This window comes from Ochotona curzoniae, unplaced genomic scaffold (assembly GCF_017591425.1).
Source record: "Ochotona curzoniae isolate NIBS_2020 unplaced genomic scaffold, NIBS_Ocur_1.0 contig_1014, whole genome shotgun sequence".
In the NCBI taxonomy this organism is placed as follows: domain Eukaryota; kingdom Metazoa; phylum Chordata; class Mammalia; order Lagomorpha; family Ochotonidae; genus Ochotona; species Ochotona curzoniae.
In genome coordinates this window covers 47,575,342-47,597,691 of record NW_024464920.1, presented here as the reverse complement: position 1 = coordinate 47,597,691, position 22,350 = coordinate 47,575,342, and the positions used below count along the sequence as shown (strand labels likewise).

Below are 22,350 nucleotides of genomic sequence, written 5' to 3'. Positions count from 1 at the left end.
GGAAATGGCAGTCACAAAGGGGGCAGCCTGGGATAGCTGCTGGGTGGCTGGCCATCAGACTAGGACAAACCACCACAGGCCAAGGGAAGAGCGAGGAGTCTCCCAAGAGATGTGCAAAAACTAACACCATCCCCACACCAGTCTCAGGTGGCTGTTTTCAGAGCTGAAGGCCAAGGTAGCCCTTTTGGAGCTTTGCAGAACTGAGTGTTCCCTTTGGAACCTTCTAGAAGCAGTCCCAGTATATTGGATGGCTAAGAACCTTCTAGAAGTGGTGGTCCAGTAAATCGGACAGCTAAAAACCTTCTAGTAAACTGGAGCTTGCTAAGACATGCAAAGCCCACAAGGCTGGCATCTTCTTCCCGCCTCAGCCTATAGACCCCCAGGCCTTGACCAACCCTTGCCAAGTTAGGGAGGGGGAGAGACAGAGAGGGGAAGAGACAAGAAGACAGAAAGAGATCATTCATGCCCTCGTTCACGCAACAGCTGCAACTGAGCCATGCTGAAGCCAGGAGCTTCGTCCAGGTCTCCCACTTGGGTAGCAGGGGCCCAAGTGCCTGGGCCTCCTCCACTGCCCTTCAGGCACATCAGCTGGGACATGGACTGAAAGACCATCAGCCAGGACTGGAACCAGGGTTCATAGGGGATGCCAGCATCTTACGCCGTGACTTAACCCACATCATCACCACAAAGCCAGCCCCAAGGCCACTGAGATGGTAAGCTACTTGATGGGCAATGGTGTGGGTGACATGACCTTCTAGAAGGCCCAGCATCCTAACGAGGGCCTAATGTGGGACGTGCTGGATCTGTGACCAGCAGGTAGGATAGGCTGGAGTTCTGACCGCGCCTTGGGGCTGCTCCAGTGTGGCATCAGCACAGGTGCCAAGTGTTGGCCAGACCGGATCAATAACTGGGGGCGGGGCTAGGGCAGCCAAGACTTGATGCCAGGCCTTGCACATAGGGGCTTGGGCCACAAATTCCCGGTCATTCTCAGGTTGGGCAGGGAGAGGGAGTTGACAGAGCAGAGCCTTCCAGGATCAGGGTATCAGACAAGTCTAGTGCACTATGTTGTCATGGAGACGGCCCTGGGTTCAAATCCCAGCCCCTCCACTGGTTAGCAAGGCACCCTTGCTTAGCCAATCACTCCATCAACAGCCATTGAGTTTTGAAACCCAGAGTAGGTATTTAGAAGACCGTCTGGAACGCACGGCCCTGGGGGCGATGGGAGACGCAGGAGTGGGAGGAAGGGCACGTCCAGCCAGGCCCCTCGAGGGCACCTGCCACCTCTTTAAAGAGAGAAAAGGAATTATTTGCAAAATAGTGGCAGAGGGTTTCGGGCTATGAGAGCAGCCCTCGCAAATCCCCCAAGGAATATTTTCTTTACATGTCTTAGAGTGCTTGGGCTGTGGGCAGCGGGAGGCCACACCAAAATGTCTTCAAGAAGGAAGACTGCAGGGCTCACATCCCCAGGAAGTCCCACAAGTACTCGGGCCGTGACAAGATACAGTTCCCCTGAAAACAATAAAGTCTCTACCATCTTTCTTGGAAGAAAGGACTGCTTTTCCAGAAACTACTAGCAATTTGTGTCCTATCACGAGCCTGAATTGGGTCATGGGTTCCCCAAAGCCATCATCCTGACCACGCAGCGGTCCATGTTAAGTAGGACGGACCACTTGGCTCAGTTATCCAGGGGTGCCATTGGAGCCTAGGCGCAGGACGTGGGAGCCATTGGAGGAGGTGCAGGCTGCGGAGGCCCGTTGGCTGTGGGCGTCTGCTTCCCAGGCACCATGCCCCACCCGCAACAGCCAACACGCCATAGTGGGGCCTAACAAACGCCCAAGGGGAGACGTAGGTCTGAGGGAGACGTGTGAGACTGGCCACGAGATCAGTACATGGACTGGGGGTGGGAGCCCGGCGTCCCGCCTGGTTAATGTTAGCTGGCAGCCGCCAGGTGGGCAGCAAGGGGCAGCCACCAGCGGCTTATTCAGCAGGCAGCTGCATCCTTGAGCTGGCTGCTCACTGGGGGGAATGTCACATGAGGTGGCAGAAGCACCGATGAGCAGGGAAGAAGCTTCTGGAAGGGAAGTGTGCAAGGGCCTTGTGCTGCTCGCACCACGCTGAACAAGGTCCAGGGGCTGGTCACTCCCACTTGGAGCCTCACCTGCCCTGGGCTCTGGGCCAAACTGTGACCATCTTCATGCTCACCCCTGCAGGTGTGTCCTGCGGGACCGCCCCCTTCCCGGGGTGATGACCCAGGGGAGACCCAGGCAGCTGAGGTCGCATCAAGGGTGAGACCTGTGCCCTGTATTTTTTCTGGGGAGGGAGAAGGACCCACCTTTCCCGCTTCTCAGCCAGTAGAGACTGAGTTCTGCCGTCTTTAGGCTGCTTTGAGTCTCCTCCAACCAAGCCATTCAAGGATGCTCACGTGGACAAGCTCACAGCAGTGGGGCTCAGACCCTGGATTTGAAGAGCTTTCTGTTTGTTCCATGCTAAGAATGAAGCTAAGAGAGTGTGAGTTCTGGAGCCCCCGCAGCCACCCTGCAGGCATGACACATCAACCTGCCTCAGAATAGAAACCACACAGGTTGGGAAGTGTCGGAGAGATAGCTGGGTGACAACGCACTAGTCACAACCCTGACCCCTCCAGCAAGTCCATGCATCCCTCTGCACCTCGCTGCTTTGGGCTGGCTTTTCTATAAGAGCAGATGGTGCCTGGTATCCATGCCCATAACAGCACACATATTGGTAACATACCCAAGACACTGTGGCCAAGCCTCATGTGGCTGCTCAGGTCCTGTCCCCAGAAGCTGTGAGCAGCCCAGATGTTGAAGGTGTGGTGACCATGGATGCAAATCCTGCAGGCGGCCAGTCCTCACAGCGGGAGAGGTGGGGTCCAGATAAGACGAGCTATCTTGTATGTGCAGGTTCCTCCAACTTGGGTCTGTGCGAGGAGGATTCCTGGGGTATGCAGGAGCCCTTACAGGGCAGGTGGGGACCTCCCTGCCTCCTTGCCGTGGTCCTTTAAGGTTGGGTGGATTCTGGACTGAGGCCCCTCCCCTGACCCGAGGCCATCGCTGACCGGCAGATGGGCATTTTCCATGGTGTAGGCATCCCTTCTGGGGTCACCTACCTGGCCACCCTTGTGCAGGCCATACAGACATGTGTCCCTTCACAGCTGTCCACCTGCTGCTGGGCAGAGCAATGGGTTAACTTCCAGAACACTTTTGTAGCAAAGCAAGACAATTCAGTTAACATAAAAGAATTGGTTTCCTGCTATAATAGTCTCTGGGAATTCACTAGAATAGCATGTGTGGGGCCAAGGAGGTTGGCTGGCCCTGGATGGGTCCTCTTCATCCATCGGGCTATGCCCAAAAATTCCTGGGTGCTCCAAGACTTAGGGAAGTGGCTTCTGATCCATTCCAGGAATGCTGGGCCTTCAGGGTCAGAGCACCAGCGCCCTCGTGTGGCCAGGAGAGGTGTCTGCACTTTCTTCTCTCCCCAGTCCCAGCACTTGCAGCTGGAGCCTCACTGGAGGTTGAGGGGGCAGTGCTTGGCACCTGCTCCTGTCCCCGAATCTCACTCAGGCTCCTGTGTAACATGACGTGGCACAACCACCTGACAGGACGTGTAGCAGGGGTCAGGGTGTCTGTTTTCACCTTGAGACTCCCCCAGGACACAGCCAGGGAACCCCACACCAGGATGGTATCTGTCCACCCAGTCCCGGGTGCGGGTACCGCAAGAGTCCAAGGTCAGTTCCAGGGGAAGGAGAGGACTGCCCTTGCTCTGCCTCTGAGGGCTGGGGCTGGAAACCGGGTCTGGGCGCCTTCGCCTCAGGCACCTGCGACAGTGGGCCATCTTTTGTGCAACCATCCCTCCTTCCCTGTCGTGGATCCAGGTCCCACCTCAGGTGCTGCCAGCTGGGGGTGCCAGGCTGGCCAGGGAGCCCTGAGCCACAGCTCCCGCCCCTTCCTGCCTCAGGGTGTGTGTGTGGGGGGGGGACCCACAAACCAGCACGCATGTGTACACCCCACAGACTTTGTAGCTGCTTTTATTATTAATGTTATCTTCTCTTTTAAGCACCCCTTTAAGGGTGAAATGAAATCCAACCATTTAGAGAGAAAATGATTTCAGAATGTACATATCGATTTTTTTTCCTTACAAAAAAAATAAGACTCTTATGATTATTGATGTTCTTAAATTACACGCGTCCGAGGGCCACACCTCCTCGGGCAACTCCCCACCCCCACCCCAGCTCTCCCCTCGTCCCCTCTGGAGCTCTCCCCAACCCGTGCCTGGGGGAACCAGTGAATAGGGCCATGGTCCTGGCGCCAGTGGCTCCTGTGGAAAGAACCCTGCCGAGGGCACGTGTGTTGGCGCTCACATTCCACATGCTTTCCCTTCCTGGCGCGGGGGCAACCCTAGGGCCCACTGACCCCCAAGCGGGTGCCGTGATCACGTGAGACATGGCTCCCAACTGGCTGCTGCTATGCCCCTCTCCTTCAGCGTCACTGGCTCTGCAGATCTCTTACAGAAGCCAGACTGGGGTTTTAGGAATCCCGCTGGTCCTAGGGGAGAGGACCCGGCATGCCCCCTGGGGCTGAGGGTGCTTGGGCGCAGGGTGGGCAAGCTGCTGCACCCACTGGCCCATGGGGACAGCCCCGCTTCCGGGGTCATCCAAGAGGCTGCCACGATTTAAGAAGGGACTCCCCTAGGGTGTGATGGAGGGATACTGCGGGCCCTGGCCCCCTCCCTGGCAGCAAGCTCTGGCCATCAGGGAATGCCCCTAAAATACCCAGGAAGGGCCCCTCCACCCGGGAGGGGGAGAGGGAGGAGTGAAGGGTGTGGCTGGGGAGCTGCGGGCATCGGGTGTGCAGCCTGCTGAGGGCCAGGGCCTCTCAGGCCTTAGACTCCAGGACAGACAGATGGCTAGACAGACCCTGCCCCCTGACTCGGGTCCTGCGGCTCCCCGCTTCCACCACGGAATCCCGCCCCAGCCACTTTCCGGAGCTGGAGTGGGGGAGGGCCGGCTGGGCTCCCACATCCACACACAAGCATCTATTTACAGAGACACCTGAATGAAGACAGGTACAAAGACACGCCCAGCATGCACCCACGCCCGTCCGCTGACACACGCATAGACACGGACACCCCCAACACAAGCAGCCGCCGCGAGGGGGCCCTCCTCATCCCACCCGCTATGGGCTCACCCCAACTGAGCTACAGGGAGCAGGAGCAGCTGCTTCCACAGGCTCTGACCCATGCCGGCAGCTCCCATGACATCCCATGATGTCATCTGCTCCCCCATCCCCATTCGCATTCTCTCCTCCCTGCTGGGCACTCCGCAGCCCAGCTAGAGCTTCCAAGGCTCCTGGTGGCTCTGTACCACATCCTGGCCCAGGAGAGACCATCTGGGCTCACACCTTTACTTCCCTTTCCCTGCTACCTGCAGGCAGCAAGGTGCACCTAATGGTGGGAGCAGGAGCAGCCACTCTGGAGGCAGAAAGAACAGCGGAGTTGGGCTGGTGGCTGGATCCGCCTCCCCGGCCGAGTGGCCGCCACCACCTTGTAGCTCAGGGTCCCAATGACAGCATTAGAACCAGCCCCGCCTCCACACAGTGAACGAAGAGCAACTCTTTCTTCAGCCCAGGACAGCCTCCTGTCCCTTCCTGAGCGAGGCCCCCTCCCAACACACACGGAGGGGCAGGGCAAGGGGCGGGGACTGGGGGCAAGTGGGGTGGGGTGGATGGAGGGCGAGCAGGGACCATGCCAGAGCCTCTCCTGGTCTCTCTCCCTGTCCCCTGTTCCCAGCCCACCTGGACTCTAGGGCCCTGCAGGGACTGAACACGAAACCTCCAGGGAGAAGCTACCGGAAGGAAGCGTCTCCTCCCCCAAGGGCTCCCCGGGCTGGAGGAGGGGGCTCCACCGAGCAGGGTAGGGGCCCAGCACGGGCCTGGTGCCTCTTCCAGCTGCAGCCTGCCCCTCCCTCAGCCCCTGACCCCTGGGGAGGGCAGCTATGTAGACACACACCTCAGGGCTGCCCCACGGGGGGCCAGTGCCCGGCAGGTGGCTGCCCACCCGTGCCGCCTGGCCGCCTCTCCGCTTCCGAGGGACCAGCAGGCACTCTTAGCGAGGGTAAGGGGGTGGAAAAGGGCTGCATAGACCGCCTGCTACCTCTCCTACGGGAGAGATCAGTGGGTTTTTTTTTTTTGTTTTCTTTTTCAAGCAAAAGGCCTGACTCCTGATTGAAAAGGGGCTGAGGACGGCAGGGCCGTCGTCCCCTCCCCTCCCTTCCGGACCTCTCTAGGACCCCCAGGGGTGGGGCGGGCAGGGACAGGGGCAGGGCAGGAGCACGGGGCAGCCCCCACCTGCCACGGGGCACGTGGAAGAGGGCAGGATGACCGAGGACGCAGAGAGCTCACGGAGCGCCTTAGCCTCCCTTTGCGTCCAACCTGCCGCGGGGCGGCGGCGCGGGCAGCCGGGCCTCGGGCGCTGCAGCCCCCCGCCGAGCACCCCCGGCCCCGGCCGTCCCCGCCGCCGCCGTGCCGCGGGGCTCCGTGTAGGGGTTGTCCAGCAAGTATCGGAACTGGTCGTAGTTCTTGAGCAAGTACTTGGGTGCGTACATGTGTTCGCTCGGGTCGGCGGGCGGGTACTCCTGGCGCGTGCCGTCGAACCAGCCGCCCGTGCGGATGAGGCTGCGGATGTAGTTGAGGTCGCGCTTGTCCTCGTAGTCGCCCCAGCGCGGAAAGTCGCCGTTTTGGGCAGACACGAGCTTGAAGTAGATGCCTTCGGGCGTGAAGCACCAGGAGCAATGCCAGCCAGCGAAGTGCAGCGGGCTGCCCAGCGACCACTGCACCAAGATGTGGCCCGTGCGGTTCTCGTACTGTCGGAAGTTGGGCATGGTGTAGTACTGGCGGCGCCGCAGGCGGATGCCGTCCAGGCCGTAGACGGCGCGCAGCATGTCCACCGTGCAGCCCGACACCACCTCCAAGGTGCCTGGCTGCTTCCAGAAGAAGCCGTAGAGCGACTTGCGCATGTGGAAGGCGAAGGGCTCGGTCCAGCCGTCGTAGAGCTTGAGGAAGAGGACCCCGTCGCGCGCGGGGATCTCGTCCGCGTCGTCGATGATGAAGACGTCGTCGGGGCGCAGGTTGCGCAGGCGAGACACGCCGTCCTGCGTGAGGAAGGTGCGCAGGTAGTCATCGGCGATCCAGCCGTCCTGGCGGCCGCCCGGCGGGAAGTGGTCCAGGAAGACGTAGAGCACCTTGTGGCGGATGTACTCGAAGGTGCCGTTGGTCAGCATCTCACGGAACTTGAGCGGCCGCGGCTCGCCGTAGGCCGTGAAGTTGGACTCGCACACCACGAAGGCGTCCACCACGTCGCCCAGCTCGTGGAAGCGCACGTCCAGCAGGTCGAACTCGTGATTGACGTTGATGGCGTTGATGACGCGCCGCGGCACCTCGCGAGGCACCAGGCGCTCCTTGGTGGGCAGGTTCGAGTACTGCACCACGGTGGGCACGCCGCAGCTGGGCCCGTGCCAGCCCGGCAGGCACACGCACTCCACCCACTTGCGCCGTGGCGCGCGCTCCCGTGTGCTCGGGCTGTGCCGTGGCGAGCGCCGCGCCCCTGTCCCTGCCGCTGCACCTGCTGCCGCCACCGCCCCGGCGCCCTCGACGCCCTCGGGCTTCTCCTCTGGCCGTCCTGCTGCCGCTGCCCCAGCTGCCCCAGCTGCTACCGCCGCCGCCGCCGCCGCTGCCGCTGATGGCTTCTCCAGCATCTTGGTGCCCGGCTTGAAGCAGACGCCACCGGCCTTGGTGCGCACGAAGTACTCGGTGGTGTCCTCGGGCAGCACGAAGTCCACGCGGTGCAGCTCCTCGGCGGCCTTGCTGGGCGGCAGCGGCTGCAACAGGGGCGAGTGCGAGTAGAGAGGGGTACGCAGCAGGTCGGGGCCGGCCGGCTCCGCGCTGGCCTGCGGCGTGACGGGGGCACTGTTCCAGAAGAAGCAGGACACCAGGTTGGGGCTGAGGGAAGCCAGTTCCCGGGGGAAGGTGACATAGCTCAGCGTCTTAAAGAAGTGCAGGAAGGAGATGAGGCACAGGCCGGCCATACAGAAGAGGAGAAAGAGCTTGTAGCGTCTCATCTTCATCCTGCAAAGACGGGGAGGGGAGAGAGTGAGACGGGGAGGGGCCGCCCGGCTCCTGTCCTGCGAGGAGACCTGAGGACCACTGCCCACCCCTAGCGACTGCCTCCGTCCCCGGGACACTCCCTCCGCTCCTGCAGCCCTCCTCCTGGGGAACACACCTAGACCCAGCACCTGCCCTTCCACCTGCCACCCGACAGCTTGCACCACCTGGTTTGGCTCCAAGAGTAAAATGTATCCTGAGAAAATCTCAAACCGCAGTGGCGCTCACAGACCAGGAGGCACCTCCATCTGCACTGTCCCCTCCCGCGCAGCGGGACGCTGTGTTTCTGTATAACTTCCCTGTCTTCTTTCCCAAGGACACACCGACACACCTTTCAGGGTGAGAACAGTAAAATCCTCCCCTCGCGACCCCCTGAGGTGCCTTCGGCTGATTCCAGTTGTAAGCAAATGGACGTGAAGGGGTTTGTCAGCCACTATTCTGCTCTTGGTTAACTTTCAAAAATTTTGTTTTTAAAGATTTATTTATTGTTATTGGAAAGGCAGATTTGCAGGGAGAAAGAGACAAAGATCTTCCATCTGCTGGTTCACACCCCAAATGGCTGCAAATGGCCAGAGCTGAGCCAATCCGAAGCCAGGAGCTTCTTCCAGGTCTCCCACGCGGGTGCAGGCTCCCAAGGCTTTGGGCCATCCTCTACTGCTTTCCCAGGCCACAAGCAGGGAGCTGGATGGGAAGTGGAGCAGCCGGGATCAGAACCGGTGCCCATATGGGATACTGGCGCTTGGAGATGAAGGATTAACCAGTTGGGTCATCACACCAGCCCCAGTTTAACGTTTTTCACAGATTATCAGACCTTGAGTCCCTGAGGAAATGAAAAGCTTTCTGTATCCATGGAAATAAGAGCTGCTGTTTGCGCAGAAATGCTCTGCCACACTCCATGGCTATTTGTGAATGAGTCCCTCCATGTATGGGCAGGCTGACACCATCTATTTCTCAGTCACGCTGTTTATTCGTCCGTGGCTGTGAGGACTCTTGTATATATATATTTTTCCTAATTTAGATAAACCTCTAGAGTATTTGTAGTTGATTAGAAATGTTGCAAAAAAAAAAATCACTTCTTGACCTTTTGGCTAAAGCGAGGATCTTCTTCTCTGTCTCTCCTCTGCGTATCTTGACTTTCCAATTTAAAAAAATAATAAAAACTATTTTTTATAAAAAGAAACATTGCAAAAACAGGACACGGGATCCTGACATGCCTGGCCCAGCCTCTCCTGCTGCTAACGTTTTCAGCTGCATGGCACCTGTGTCACACCAGGAAACTGACCCAGACACGCCACCAGCCACCTCCACACGAGCTCTGGCAGGTACACGGGTGTGCTGGGTTACACCCATCTGGCCAGTGGGCCCAGTGGGCACCCAGCGAGTCACAGAAGCCCAGCCTTTGTTACTCTCCTTCCTTCCTCCAGCTCTTCCTCCGTTCTCCGGTCCTTTCTCAGGATTACAAGGGTGCCCTTTCTACCAGTGGGATGTCCTCCTCTGAGCAGGGGAATGTAGAGAGAAATACACACTGGATTTGAAGCAACTAGGACCTCACCAGTCCCCTCGCCATTCTGAACCCGACTTTACTTGTGTGCCATCACGGGTAAACTTCCCGGCAACGAGAAGCCACGATGAACAGGGAAGACACTCCCCTGAGTGTCCAGGTGGTTCTGGTGCCATGATACCCGCAGCTGCCCTCGGGCAGGGAGGACAGGACCGGGGCTGCCCCCTGCACCACCTTGATGTCTGGGTCTCCTCTCTCCACGTTGCATTAAGTGTGGCAGTTAGGGTTAGCATGCAAGAACAAGGGCATGTCCTGTGTCCCCTCTGTTTCCCCCAACACACAACCCCTCGTGCCAGGCCTGAGGGACTAAGCTGCCCCTGAAGTGGAGCGGGCAGGTCCTGGGGCTGCCACTACCAGGTGACAGCAGCCCAGAGTCAGGGTGGCCCTGCCCAGGTCAGCGTGACCCAGCGGCCTCTGCCTCGACCAGGCTGGCCTCCAAGATCTGGTAACCTTGGCCGGCTGCGGGGCCCATCTGAAGATATACTTACAGGTCCCCCTCTTGGCTCCAGAAAGCCTTCAGGAAAAGGCCTGGGGTGGGTGGGACCAAGCATGTCTCCCGACAATCACCTGGGGGCTCTGAGGCACCGAGGTGAGGCACACTTTCCCTGGGACCCCAGCTTCCTCGTCTTCATCTCCTCCTGGTCTGTGCGCCATGACCAGGGCTGCAAACACTAAGGAGCCGATGGGTAAAGTGGAATAAACAAATGGACTGGGATAGTCAGGGTTTCATGTGACCAAGCTACCCTAGGAGGTCCCTGTAAGTTCCTATTACCACAGACAGGGAAACAGATTCAGGGAAGCCAATGAGATCTGAAGGACATTAAGATGGCCAGGGACTAGCATTGTGGTATAGTGGGTAAGGCCACTGCCTGCCACGCCCACTTCTCATATGGGTGCCAGTTAGTGTCCTGGCTCCCTGTGGCTCATGTGCTCAGGCCCCTGCACCCACGTTGGGAGACCAGGATGAAGCTCCTGGCTTGGGCTGGCTCAGCCCTAGCTGCTGTGCCCATCTGGGAGTGAACCAGCACATAGAAGATCCCTGTGTCTCTTTCTTTTCAATAGAGAAACCTTAGAAAACGGCTTCCTAGACAGAACCCGGCCCCTGTCTTCTTCACGGAGGCTAACAGCAGTGTATGGCATGTGGGGTCCCAGATGTGAGCTGATGCTGTAGGACCCAGCCGCGCCCCAGCAGGTGGCGCTTCTGCCTGCCTTATAAGGGGTCACAGAGCAGGTGATGCTGCAGTCTGACGTGATTGGTTCCATCTTGGAAGTGCTAGGATCCCATAAGAGCACCAACTCATGTCCAGCGGCCCCACTTTCCATCCAGCTCCCTGCTTGTAGCCTGGGAAAACAGTAGAGGATGGCTCAAAGCCTTGGGACCCTGAACCTGCGTGGGAGACCCGGAAGAGGCTCCGGGCTTCAGATCAGTTCAGCTCTGGCCATTGTGGCCACTTGGGGAGTGAACTAGCAGATGGAAGATCTTTCTTTCCATCTCTTCACAAGTCTGATCTACCTTTCCAATAAAAATAAATCTTAGAAAAAAAAAAGTGTCGCAGAGCAAGTCAGGTGCAACAGTGAGACCAACGCGCAGTCACGGTCAGTGCCAGGCTGTGTCCTGAGTGTGTCGCACCCCTCACCTCCCGGACTCCCCCACCACGCATCATCCCCACGTCACAGGCCAAGGCCAGGGAGGTGACATAACTTAAACAGTGCCACACAGCGTCACACAGTTCACAAGTTCTATAGGGCCATCTGGTGGTGGAACTGTCCTACAGCCTTGCCATCTGCCAAGTCCAATGCAAGTAGGGGGATGGGACCCCCATAAAGAGACCACTGTGGACAGTGAAGAGAGCCTGGGAGGTGACACGGTCTCCAGCACATGGGACGCACACAGCAGCGGGGGACGGGTGTTCACCTAACTTGTGCTGCTCGTTTGCTCAACCACCACCGACGGAAGGCATGGTGACTGTGCCACATGGACGGACCCGGCCCCACGCACCTGCAGCCGGCACAGCGCGGGCAGGGAGGCAACCTATAGGCTCACATACACCCGAGGAGATTGCACTTGAGACAGTCACGCCCAGGAGAAGGACAAAGCAGAGGGGAGTGAGTGCCGTGATTGAACAAGCTGGTGGGGGCAGATGCCTGGAGATCCCTGACAGGTGACAGCTGGACCGCACTCAGGTGCACCTCAAGAACTGAGAACCCCCTGCCGCCAGGAGTCTGGGGGGAGCTGGTTGGCTAGGGGTTCAGTGCTCGGGGACTAGAGCCAGAGGCCCGCCCTCCCCGTGGGGAGCAGGGAAAGGCAAGTTCCTGTTCGTTCCTCCATCCTGGAGCTGCCACCCTCGGACACCAGGGTGCCAGGACTCCCACAGCTGGCTGCTCTGGAGCTGTTCCTTTTGGCATCTGGCCTGAGCCACACCACACGCATCCAGGCTTATGTGTAGATCGGTGTGGCCCAAGCCAACGCCCCTGACCAACCGCAAGTCATCGTCTGAATGCAGCCAGCTCCATTTCTCTGGAAAACCCCAACTCCCGCAGTGGTGTCTCAGCCCAGGTAAAGCAGACAGGGTCACGAGGGAAGGATGTTCCAGACGAGAGGGGCAGCTTACACAGGAGTGCCCCAGCCACTGGAAACATGGCCTTCACTGCCCAGCCCTAGGGGTGGGGTGGGGACTGACTTCGGCTGGAACAACCTGGGCCACCGTTAGACTCAAGAGCAGAGCAGGAGCAGCCGTAAGGAGGCTGCTGCGCCATCCAGGGGCAAGACAAGGTGGCTCGGGCCAGAGGCGAGTGGTGCAGGATGCAGTGGGTCCACCAGAGAGGTGTGCAGTCCGTAGCGAGGGGAGATCTACCGTGTCTGGGATGGAGAAGGCCCCCTCCCTGCACCCCTCAAGTGGAGGACACCGCACAGGAGCCCTGCATTGGCCACTGCTGTGCCCCCTGAGGCAGAAAGTCAAGGACACAGCCAGAGTCCCACACCAGCTGGCCCCAGCACTGGAACTTAAATGTTGGCCTCATCTGAACCGAAATCTCAGCTGTTCCTCCTGCAGCGCGATCTGTCCAGTCCACAGAACAACCGTGTGCAGAGCACCCTGTTTGGGGTCTGTGAGCCCCATGTGCAGGCTGGGAGCAGGAAGGAGGTGGGGTCACTGTTCAGACTGCTGAGTCACATTCCTACCCTGCTTCCCACGATATACTGGGCTTGACTACCTGCCAAACTCAAGGCCCGGTGAGAGCATAGATGCCAGGACCTGCCTGCAGATGCAAGCTTCACTGAGGACAAAGTGGGCGCCTCCCACGGGCTGGGCTGATCCCAGCTGTCCAGGGACCATGCGCGGGCCCTTCCTCAGGGCGCCACACTGCCCAGGGATGTCCTACCACCTGCTCTGCACTAGGGCTGGACCCCCTGGCACCCGAGCACCCCTGCCCCAGGCCAGATGTCCCACCTGGTCCCTGTCTCCTTGCAAAAGGCACGGACTCGTCCTCTTCTGGGTTTCGTGTGCCCCTGTGAACAACAGCCGATCACCTGGCCTCTTGGAACCTTAACTCCTCCACCCAGAACATGAGCGGAATCACCCTGGCCCCGCCCACTTCATGAGCACCCTGGCTCCTGTGTATCTCTCAGCACTTGCTGCTAGGCTTACTGCTCCTTGGTGTCTGCCTGGCAGAGCCTACGGAAATGCACTCGGCAGAGGCCCAGCCCATCCTGTCTATACCATGCCGGGCCATCTCTGTGAGCTCAGCAGACCTGCGCATGCACAGCCTGTCCAGTCCAGACTCTGGCTCTGCCACTTCCTGTCTGCATGGCAACGCAGGTGAATTACTCCTCCATGCCCATTTCCCTTTCAGTAAAGTGAGATAAAGTCCACCACGCAGGCACTGCAGCATTGCACAGTAAGCCGCTGCTTGGGACATATTCATCCTGTACTGGAGTGGCCCAGCTTCTCCACATTTCCAATCCGGCTCCCTGCTAATGCACTTGGGACGCGATGGAAGATGGCCCCAGCACCCCCATGAGAGACCCAGCTCCTGGCTTTGGGATGGCTGGCCTAGCTCCACCTGTTGTGGGCACCTGGAGAGTGAACCAGCAGATTAAAGGTCTTTCTGTGTGTCTCTCTCTGTAACTCTGCCTTTAACATAAAGATTTATTTGTAAAAATACAAATTCATTTTTAAATAAAGATTTTTCTTATTTTCTTGAAAGGCAGAGTTAGAGGGGGAGACACACAGGGATCTTCCATCCCCTGGCTCACTCCCCCCCCAAGTGGCCGTAAACGGCCTGAGGTGGGCTGGTCCAAAAACAGGCGCTTCATTTGGGTCTTCCATGTAGGTGCAGGGTCCTAAGCACCCTTGGGCCACCTTCCGCTGCTTTCCCAGGCACATGGACAGTAAACAGGATTAGAAGTGGGGCAGCCAGGTCTAGAACAGGTGCCCATATGGGTTGCTGACACTAGAGGCGGTAGCTTTACCTTGCTATGCCACAACTCCCACCTCTAAACATATTTTTTTAATATTCATGTCTGTAAGTGCTTGCCCTCGTTCCTACTGTCGCATCCCAGCCTGGTGGAGAAGAGAAAGAGGCTTGAGGCTGAGTGTCCACCCATGGCCGCAGGCAGAGGCTGAGAGGGGAGCCCCTGGCTGACCCCACCCCCAGCAGGTGCCTCCCTTCTCAGAGCAGAGTCGGGGACCCCTGGGGCCAGTGGCCATGGCCTAGAGGCTGGAGTGAGGAGCCTCTTTTCCTTTCCACTTCCTTCCCACTTGGGCTAGTAGCTCAGCGGGTGAGAGTGCAAAGCCCAAGTCCACTTTAGGGTCCTGCCCAGGGACAGAATCAACGGAGATGACAGATGGACAGGTGAGAGGGGTTGATAGAACTGGCTCACGTGATCACAGAGGTTGGCAAGTCCTGATCCAGGGACAAAGCGGAGACCCCGGGATGCAGGCAGTGTGGTTCAGTCCAAGACCCAAAGGCTCTGAGAAGCAGGGAGAAGAAACCTGTGTTCCAGGCTCAGGGTGAGACAGCCCCAGGGCTGCTGGTGCAAGGCCTGGATCCCTGACATCCAAACCAAGAGCATCCCCACTGCAGGCGATGTACACAAAACCTACTCTCCTGAGTCTGCTCTGGGACGTGCCACCCATGTGGAGGCTGGACCACCCTTCGCAGCCCCAGTACTCTGCTGTTTCCCAGGGATGCCTGAAACCAACGCTTCCCCACTTCCCCAAGGCGGCCTTAATCTGCTTCATGCTGACACCCAAAACCAGCCATCACAATGACCCAGCCGTGACCTCAGAGCCAGGGCCCAGCCTGGACCCAGCCAGCTCCTCTCCCCGGAAGCCACAGACAGCGTGGGGCTGGCAGAGCAGGCTGGGTTAGACACACACTGACAGCTGTCACGGGGGTGACAACTGGGCTCGTGGGGAGCTCTCCATGGTCCTGAGCTCGCCAACGCTGACCAGGGTCCTAACGGACCAGAGGAGGGTGCCCCGAGTTGGCCCCACCTAAACCTGTGGTTTACAGGACTCGGGTCCTGATGGACATGTCCCCTCTGGCTCCCTTCCTGCCTCCCTACCCCAATCTCTGGGGCTGCCAGCTCGGGGAGCTCAATGGCTCCACCTGCGAGAAGAGGACAGGAAACACCTGCATCCAGCAGGGAGCGGCCAAGCCCGACACCTGAAAAATGCTCAGAACACTCCTGGAAAAGTGCAGAAGGATTGTGGAGGTGGCTCGTGTCACCCTCAGAGTCCACTGTGAGGCAGGAGGTGGCCCAGGGGAGCACCCTCATCACCTCTCTCAGGTCATCTGCTGCAAAGGACATCTTGACTTAGAGTTGAGGTCCATCTCCCTAGACCACCCGAGGCTACTGCCCATCTTGGAAGGGAAGGCAGGAGGCGTTCCCCTCCCCAGCAAGCCCTGTGCGATCCAGCAGCCTCTGAGGCCTGGGGATGGGTCAGTAACTCCAGGGCTACAGTGAATGCTGCCTGCCACCCTGGCCAGGGACTTCGCCTCCTGGCATCTTGGTTTCCCCATCCTGTAGGGCTGCTGTGAGGTCATCCGTGTTGTGGCACGTGGTCACCACAAGCCTGCAGGACTTGGTCGAATCCCAGCGCTGCAACCTGGTAAGTATGCACCCTTAGATACGTCACTCGGCCTCTCTGAGTGTCCGTCGTCGCAGTGTGAAAGTAAGATGGCATTCCCTCCCTCAGTGGGATGTGGGAGACCTGGACAGGTGTGAAGCCATAGCTTTGCTGCTCCACTCTGCACATGCCTGCTCTGCTCCCTTCTGACTGGCTTCCTGCCAGGTGATCCATGCAGCTGGCCCCTCCTGGACACCTTTGCTCCTGGGCAGGCACTGGGGGGAAGAGGGGGTGGAACTGTTCACCACCATCTAGTACCACCCCTCTCAGGGCATTTATCAAGGTCTCACCAGGCTTTAAGAATCCAATGCCAGAGCCTGGGGGACCCCAAAGCCCCACCCCCACGAGGGCCCCGACTTGTGTGCTGGGCCTGAAAGGAGCACCGCTTGTCCAGTTCCTGATGCACCCACTGCACTCCTGTGTCCAGCCTTTCAGACCGTGGGGAATCTTCCCTGCAGCTACTCAACCCTGGCTGGTTCTGGAGCACCGCCACCTCCCCTGGCCAGAACTACATTAGGAATTCTTCCTCCTGAGGTGTCAAAAGCTGTGGGGAGTGGCAGGCCAAAGAGGAGTTCCAGCAAGACTTGCGAAACTTCTCCCCTCCTCTCCCACCTTCCCCAGATACAGGAAGAAAAAAATATTGGGAGCAATTGTGTCACCCACTTTCTGTCATACCTTGACCCTCCGACCATAACCAGTAATCCACATGGGTATATGTCTTTCTCAACTATACAAACACCATCAAAAATAAATTTATTTAAAAAGATTCAAGAAACTGGCACTGGGTTTATTACAGCCCCAACTACTGGTTCCTATGACTCATTCCACCTGCAAGGGGGAGGGTCAGGCTGACACACAATGGTCACTGCCCAGCCAGTCTCATCCCAGCTCCAGGTGGACGCTGAGGGAGACCGGCCTGTGCAGACACTGCCGTGGGGGGTGCTGGAGGGAAATTAGGGCCAACTCGTGCGTGCAGGGTGCTTCCGCTTTGCACATGAACAAAATGAGGTTCACCCATACACAAACTTAAGGAGGCAACAGATGCAAGCAGCCCCACCGCCCTGGCAGGTGCACAGTTCAGATGCAGAGGCAGACTGCAGATGTGGGCGTCATGTCCCAGAAGAGGGGGTCTGCTTTGCCTTTGGGAACAAGGTCTAGAAAACATCCCACCTTCCCAGAGAGCCCTCACCAATCACTGTGCACAGCTGGAGAACAGGAGGCCCAGAGGGAGAGGCTGGCCCACACTGTGGGCAGGCAGCAACCAGGGAGGAGGTGGGACCCCGGATCAGCCCGCAGGGCAGTCTGAACCCACAGCACCAGCCCCACACTGCCAGGCAGCACCAGGGAGGGGCACCTTGCCAAAGGCGCTCAGTCCAATGCCCACCTAGGCATCCATCCCTTCCCACAGTGAACCCACCCCTCCTCCCTCCCAACCAACACCCGTGTACCACCTCAGCCTTCCCCAGCCCCACTCCCAAACCTGACCCTGCTCAGCCCTCGTCAGCCCAGCCCCTGCAGGCTGCTGGAGGATTTCCCAACAGAGTGCTTGGTAAGTGCCTCAAGCAGCTGTCTCCAAGGCTGTACCTGCCCTGCCAGGACTCCGTCCCTCCCCACACCAGTCACTGGTCCACCCAGAACATGAGGCTCCATCCCCCAGACGCCAAGCACTATCCCCATCCCTGAGGGTCCTATCACACAGGGCAGGACGGCATACTCAATGGATGATTCACCATTGGGCGCCAGCCAATAGGGTGGCTATGATCAGAAGCCTTCGGCTCCCACTTTCCAGTGATGAAGTTCACGGTTGTGGGGACCCCAGGCTGGGCCCCGGCCAGACACTGTTCTCTCCCCATACTACAGGTGAGACTCAACGGGGTAAAGCAATTTGTAACAGCCCCCTCCCCCCGCACTGCCCTATGCAAACCCACTGCTCATTGGAGCTTGAGACCTCGCCAAGGGACACAGTGGATGCCCAGGGTGGGCAGCCTGAGTGCGCAGATGACCAGTCCTTGCAGGCCACACCATTCTGGCCATGCTGACCATGCACCTGAACTTGACAGCAGCAACTGTGGAACTCGTCTCTTAATTAACTGAAATAGCTATCGGTGCTGGAGGTTACTATACCAGACTGTGCAGGTTGAGAGGGCCCTGGGAAGAAGGGCAGGGGAAGGGGGTTGTCCGTGGCACAAGCCCCACAGTGTAATGGAGCTTCCTACGTTGGGGGCACCCATGACGCATCGGGGTGGATGGCAGTGTTGCTGAGAGCAAGGAAGCAACAGCCAAGCCCGAGGGAGGGGAGAGTGTGGGCTCACAGACGTGCTCCTTACCAGCTAGGCACCCCCAGCCGGGAGGGGTTAGCCTGGAGTTAGCCTGGACGAGGGGGTGCCCTCCCACCCCTGCAGGCAGGACCTGAGAAAGCTAGGGAAGCAGCAGGTGGTGAGCAGTGGGTCCAACCCACAGAGAACCTGTGCGAACCCTGGGGAGGGCTGCCGGCCCTGTGGGCAGCATCCAGACCCCACATTCAGACCCCCAGGGTTCTCCATCTCCCTGGGCCTTGGGGTCCTCCCAGCTCAAGTGTGGACATCATGGTGGGGGAGAGAGCAGGGACCCCCACTGAGGGGTCTTAGAAAGGGGTGCTCAAGGATACGGCGCAGCCTGCAGGCCGTCTGTGAGCCCAGCAGCCTGGCCTGGGATGGGGAGAGGAGGAGGAGGAAGACAGAGCCCAAGGACCCGTCCCGAAGCACCAGCTGTGGCTTGGCTCCATCTCCAGGCACGGGTCCCCCACATGCTGAGAGGAGGCAAACATGAGGAAGCTCCCAACACTACATGGGAAATATGGCTCCTGCCTGGATTTCAAAATTTTTGCATCAAAATAAACTTAATGTGTTATTATTATTATTATTAAAGAAGTATTTACTTATTTGAAAGGCAAAGAACCAGAGAGAGAGCTCTTTCAATTGCTAGTTCACTCCCCAAATAGCTGCTAAAGCTGGAGCTGGGCCAAGTTAAAGCCAGGAGCCAGAGGCTGCTTTCGGGTTTCCCACATGTATGCAGGGACCCAAAGTCTTGAACCGTCCTCTATGCCTCTTTTCCAGAATGTAAGCAGGGAGCTGGATCAGAAATGGAGCAGCCGGAACTTGAACTGGTGTTCCTGTGGGATGCCGGCTTAACCTGCAGTGCTACGACGCCAGCCCCGAGGTTGTGCTTTCACTGCCTTTTTTCTCGCATGAGTTTTTGAACTTCGCTCCTACAGCACAGCACTGGACAAGCTCTCCTGCAGACCCTGCCTCCAGACACACAGGATTGAGGCCAAGGCTTGACCCAGGCACAGCCCCAGGGCACGCGGAACCCACGTCTCCGACATCAGGCACACCAACCTCAGAGCCCTGGGCACCAACCCGGTTTCCCCCAGCCTGGATCTTCAGCCCTGACCCCAGCAGGCAGAGGAGGAGCCGTCTGGCCAGAGGGCAGGTGACAGAAACCGCAGGGTTGATGCCATGCATTTCCAAGGTGCCCGGGGCTGTGAATTCACCCCCAAGCCCACCAGGAGCAGGCCAATGGCCAGGAAATCCCCAGGGAGAGGACCAACTTCTGGAGACTCAGTGGGGAGGCTCTCCAGCCCCCCCACCACTTCTGCTGATAGCCCCCTACCCCATCACCTGTGCCTGAAGCCCAGCAGGGGGTTCTGCACCCATGGCACCCTGACTTACACAGGCTGCCATCCGCCAGGCCGCAGGCTCCAGCCCACAGCTTCAGTACCCTAAAACTCCAGTCATAACCAAAGTAGGAACACTCCCAAGCTACCCCTCCCCCAGGGCTTCCCTGCCAGGGCTGGATTCAATGTTTTAGCTCCGTATCCCTACATTGACACCCCACTGCCCTTTCCCAGATGAGAAAACTGAGGCTCACCAAGGTCGAATCACAAGCCTAGGTCTTCCCTTAAGTGGTGAAGTGTCCAATGTCACCCGGCAGTCCACGGTTCCCACCCAGCACTCCACCTGTCCCACCCCAGGCCATCCCTGCACATTGTCCCTTCCCCTGGCCCACCTCACCACGACTCCCCAGGTGAAGCAGTGTCCAGTCCTGGCTGCTGCAGCAGGCACCGGCCTCCGCCTGCCCCACAGGCACACGGATGCCAGGCACCGGCCTCCGCCTGCCCCACAGGCACACGGATGCCCAGGCACCGGCCTCCGCTTGCCCCACAGCCACACGGATGCCCAGGCACCGGCCTCCGCCTGCCCCACAGGCACACGGATGCCAGGCACCGGCCTCCGCCTGCCCCACAGGCACATGACTGCCCATAGGCACTCCTGCAGGTCTCAGCTGGTATCTGCATGGGGAGCGACCTTAACCTAGCCTGGCACTTGCGGGTCAGGAGCGGTCAAGGCTAATAGTCAGGAAACTGCATGCCCACCTTCTCGCCCCTCCCTGGGCTCTGGCAGAGGGTTGCTAGACCTGCGCCAGAACTCTCAGCAGGGTTTCCGGGTGTTCTGGGGGTGGAGCACAGGAGGGTTATACACAGGATAGCCTGCAGACAGCCCCCTGTGCCCGGGACCAAGCAGGGTGGGGCAGGCAGGGGACGGGGCAGGACCAAACTGAACCCCTGCTGTCTCCCCTGCAAGTGGCCCAGTGCTCACCAGACTGCTGAGGGAACGTGGGAGTTAGGGGTTAGGGGTTCTTACTGAGTGGGAGCAGAGGCTCCACTGTCTGGTTGGTGGCACATGAGAACCTGGGGAGGGGCAAACGTGCCAGAACAGGTGAGGCCAGCGCTTGGGTCCCAGCTGCTCTACTGACCCAGCTGTCTGCTAATGCATCCTAGGAGACACTGGACAAGGCTCAAGTACTTGTGTCCTTGCCATTCTTGAGAGAGACCAGGTAGAGTTTCTAGCTTCTGGCCTCATCCTGGCCCAGGCCTGGCTATTATAGGCACTTGGCCCTTGGAATAACAAATATTATTTTTAAGAAATTGGGGGTCCTGGGCCTGGTGTGGTAGCCTAGTGGCTGAAGTCCTCACCTGGCACATGCCAGGATCCCATATGGGCTCTGGTTCTAATCCCGGTGGCCCCATTTCCCATCCAGCTTCCTGCTTGTGGCCTGGGAAAACAATCAAGGACGGCCCAAAGCCTTGGGACCCTGTACCCGTGTGGGAGACCAGAAAGAGGCTCCACGCTCCTGGCTGTGGTTCGGCTCAGCTCCAGCCGTTGTAGTCACTTGGGGAGTGAATCATCGGAGGGAAGATCTTCCTTTCTGTCTCTGCTCCTCTCTGTATATCTGACTTTCCAATTAGAAAAAAAAAAAAAAAGTGAGGAAGGAAGGAAGGCAGGCAGGCAGGCATAAATTGGGGGTCCCAGGGCACAGCCCCCGATCTCCACCACCCTGCTCGGCTCTGAGCCTACAGAACATCCTGGACAAAGTACATGTCCCTTGCCACTGGGCATCGCTCCTTCCGGCCCCTGCAGAGAGAACAGATAGAACTGAGAGCACATGAGCCAATGCTGTGCCTTGAGGGCTGGCAGGAGCTCAGTGCCAAGGGCTGGGCACTCCCGCTGGTGCCCAGGACAAGACAGTGCCACGTGCGGGGTCTCTGCCACCATGCCCCATGACAGTGCTGTCCTCTTCCTCCCTCACACTTCTGCTGAACCCTTGCTTCCCGAGGGGCAGGGCTGCGTGGGCATCTGCGTCTCAGCCTGGCCAGTACTGGTCCCTGCATTCAGTGCCAGACACCTGCTCCTATGGCACAAAAATTTCCAGATTGCTGGTCCATCTGTACCCTCTCTCACCTCCCCACTGACTGTGACTTTTGCTCCCAACAGCATCCAGGGTGTGATAAGCAAGTGAACAGTGATGTGTTACGGGCAAAGTCCCCTGGTCATCAGATGGAGTCTGTGCCTACAAGACGGACAGGGTGGCTGAGAGGTCCTAGGCAGGGGGAGTCTGGGAGGGGGCGCAGGGTGTGGCTTACAGGGCTGGGGCATGTCCCAGGCCCATCATCTCTGCAGGAATGGAGGGAGGAGGCAGGGGTTGAGCGAGGACAGCAAGGTGCAGCCTGGGAGATAGATGGGCTGCATTCATTCTTGGGGATTAATTATTAACCCAGGCGGAGCCACGCCTGGTCTGGGTGCAGCCTCAGTCTCCCAAGACCAAAGGGGCCCTGGACTTACAGCTCCCTTCCCCACCCCCAGGCCTCATTAGCTGCCCTGCCCTGAAGAGCAGAGAATGCTGGGAGGGCCGAGCATGGCTCCACAGGAATGGGTAAACCAGGCAGCGAGCAGCTGGCCCCATGGGACCTGCTGTGGGATGGGAGCCCGAGAGTAAGCCCAGCAGTGGCTGGGGCCAAGGTCCCTCAGACTTGGGTGCTTCTGGGCCTGGAGCTGTAGGGTTACCCTGCAGCCCAATGTTGTGAGGGCGGCATGGAGAGAGGGGCTGGAGCTTGCACTGAAAGGGATCCAAATCCTGTCCCTTCTGTGCCCACGGCAGATCC

The 22,350-nt window shown here is 58.8% G+C and overlaps 1 protein-coding gene across 1 annotated transcript; it reads right to left on the bottom strand.

Moving 5' to 3' along the window:
- Positions 1-6,424: 6,424 nt before the first annotated feature.
- On the bottom strand, positions 6,425-8,137 carry MGAT3 (beta-1,4-mannosyl-glycoprotein 4-beta-N-acetylglucosaminyltransferase). The gene has a single exon (XM_040988238.1). It carries the CDS (start codon positions 8,135-8,137, stop codon positions 6,425-6,427), a length of 1,713 nt encoding a protein of 570 aa, XP_040844172.1.
- Positions 8,138-22,350: the final 14,213 nt, after the last annotated feature.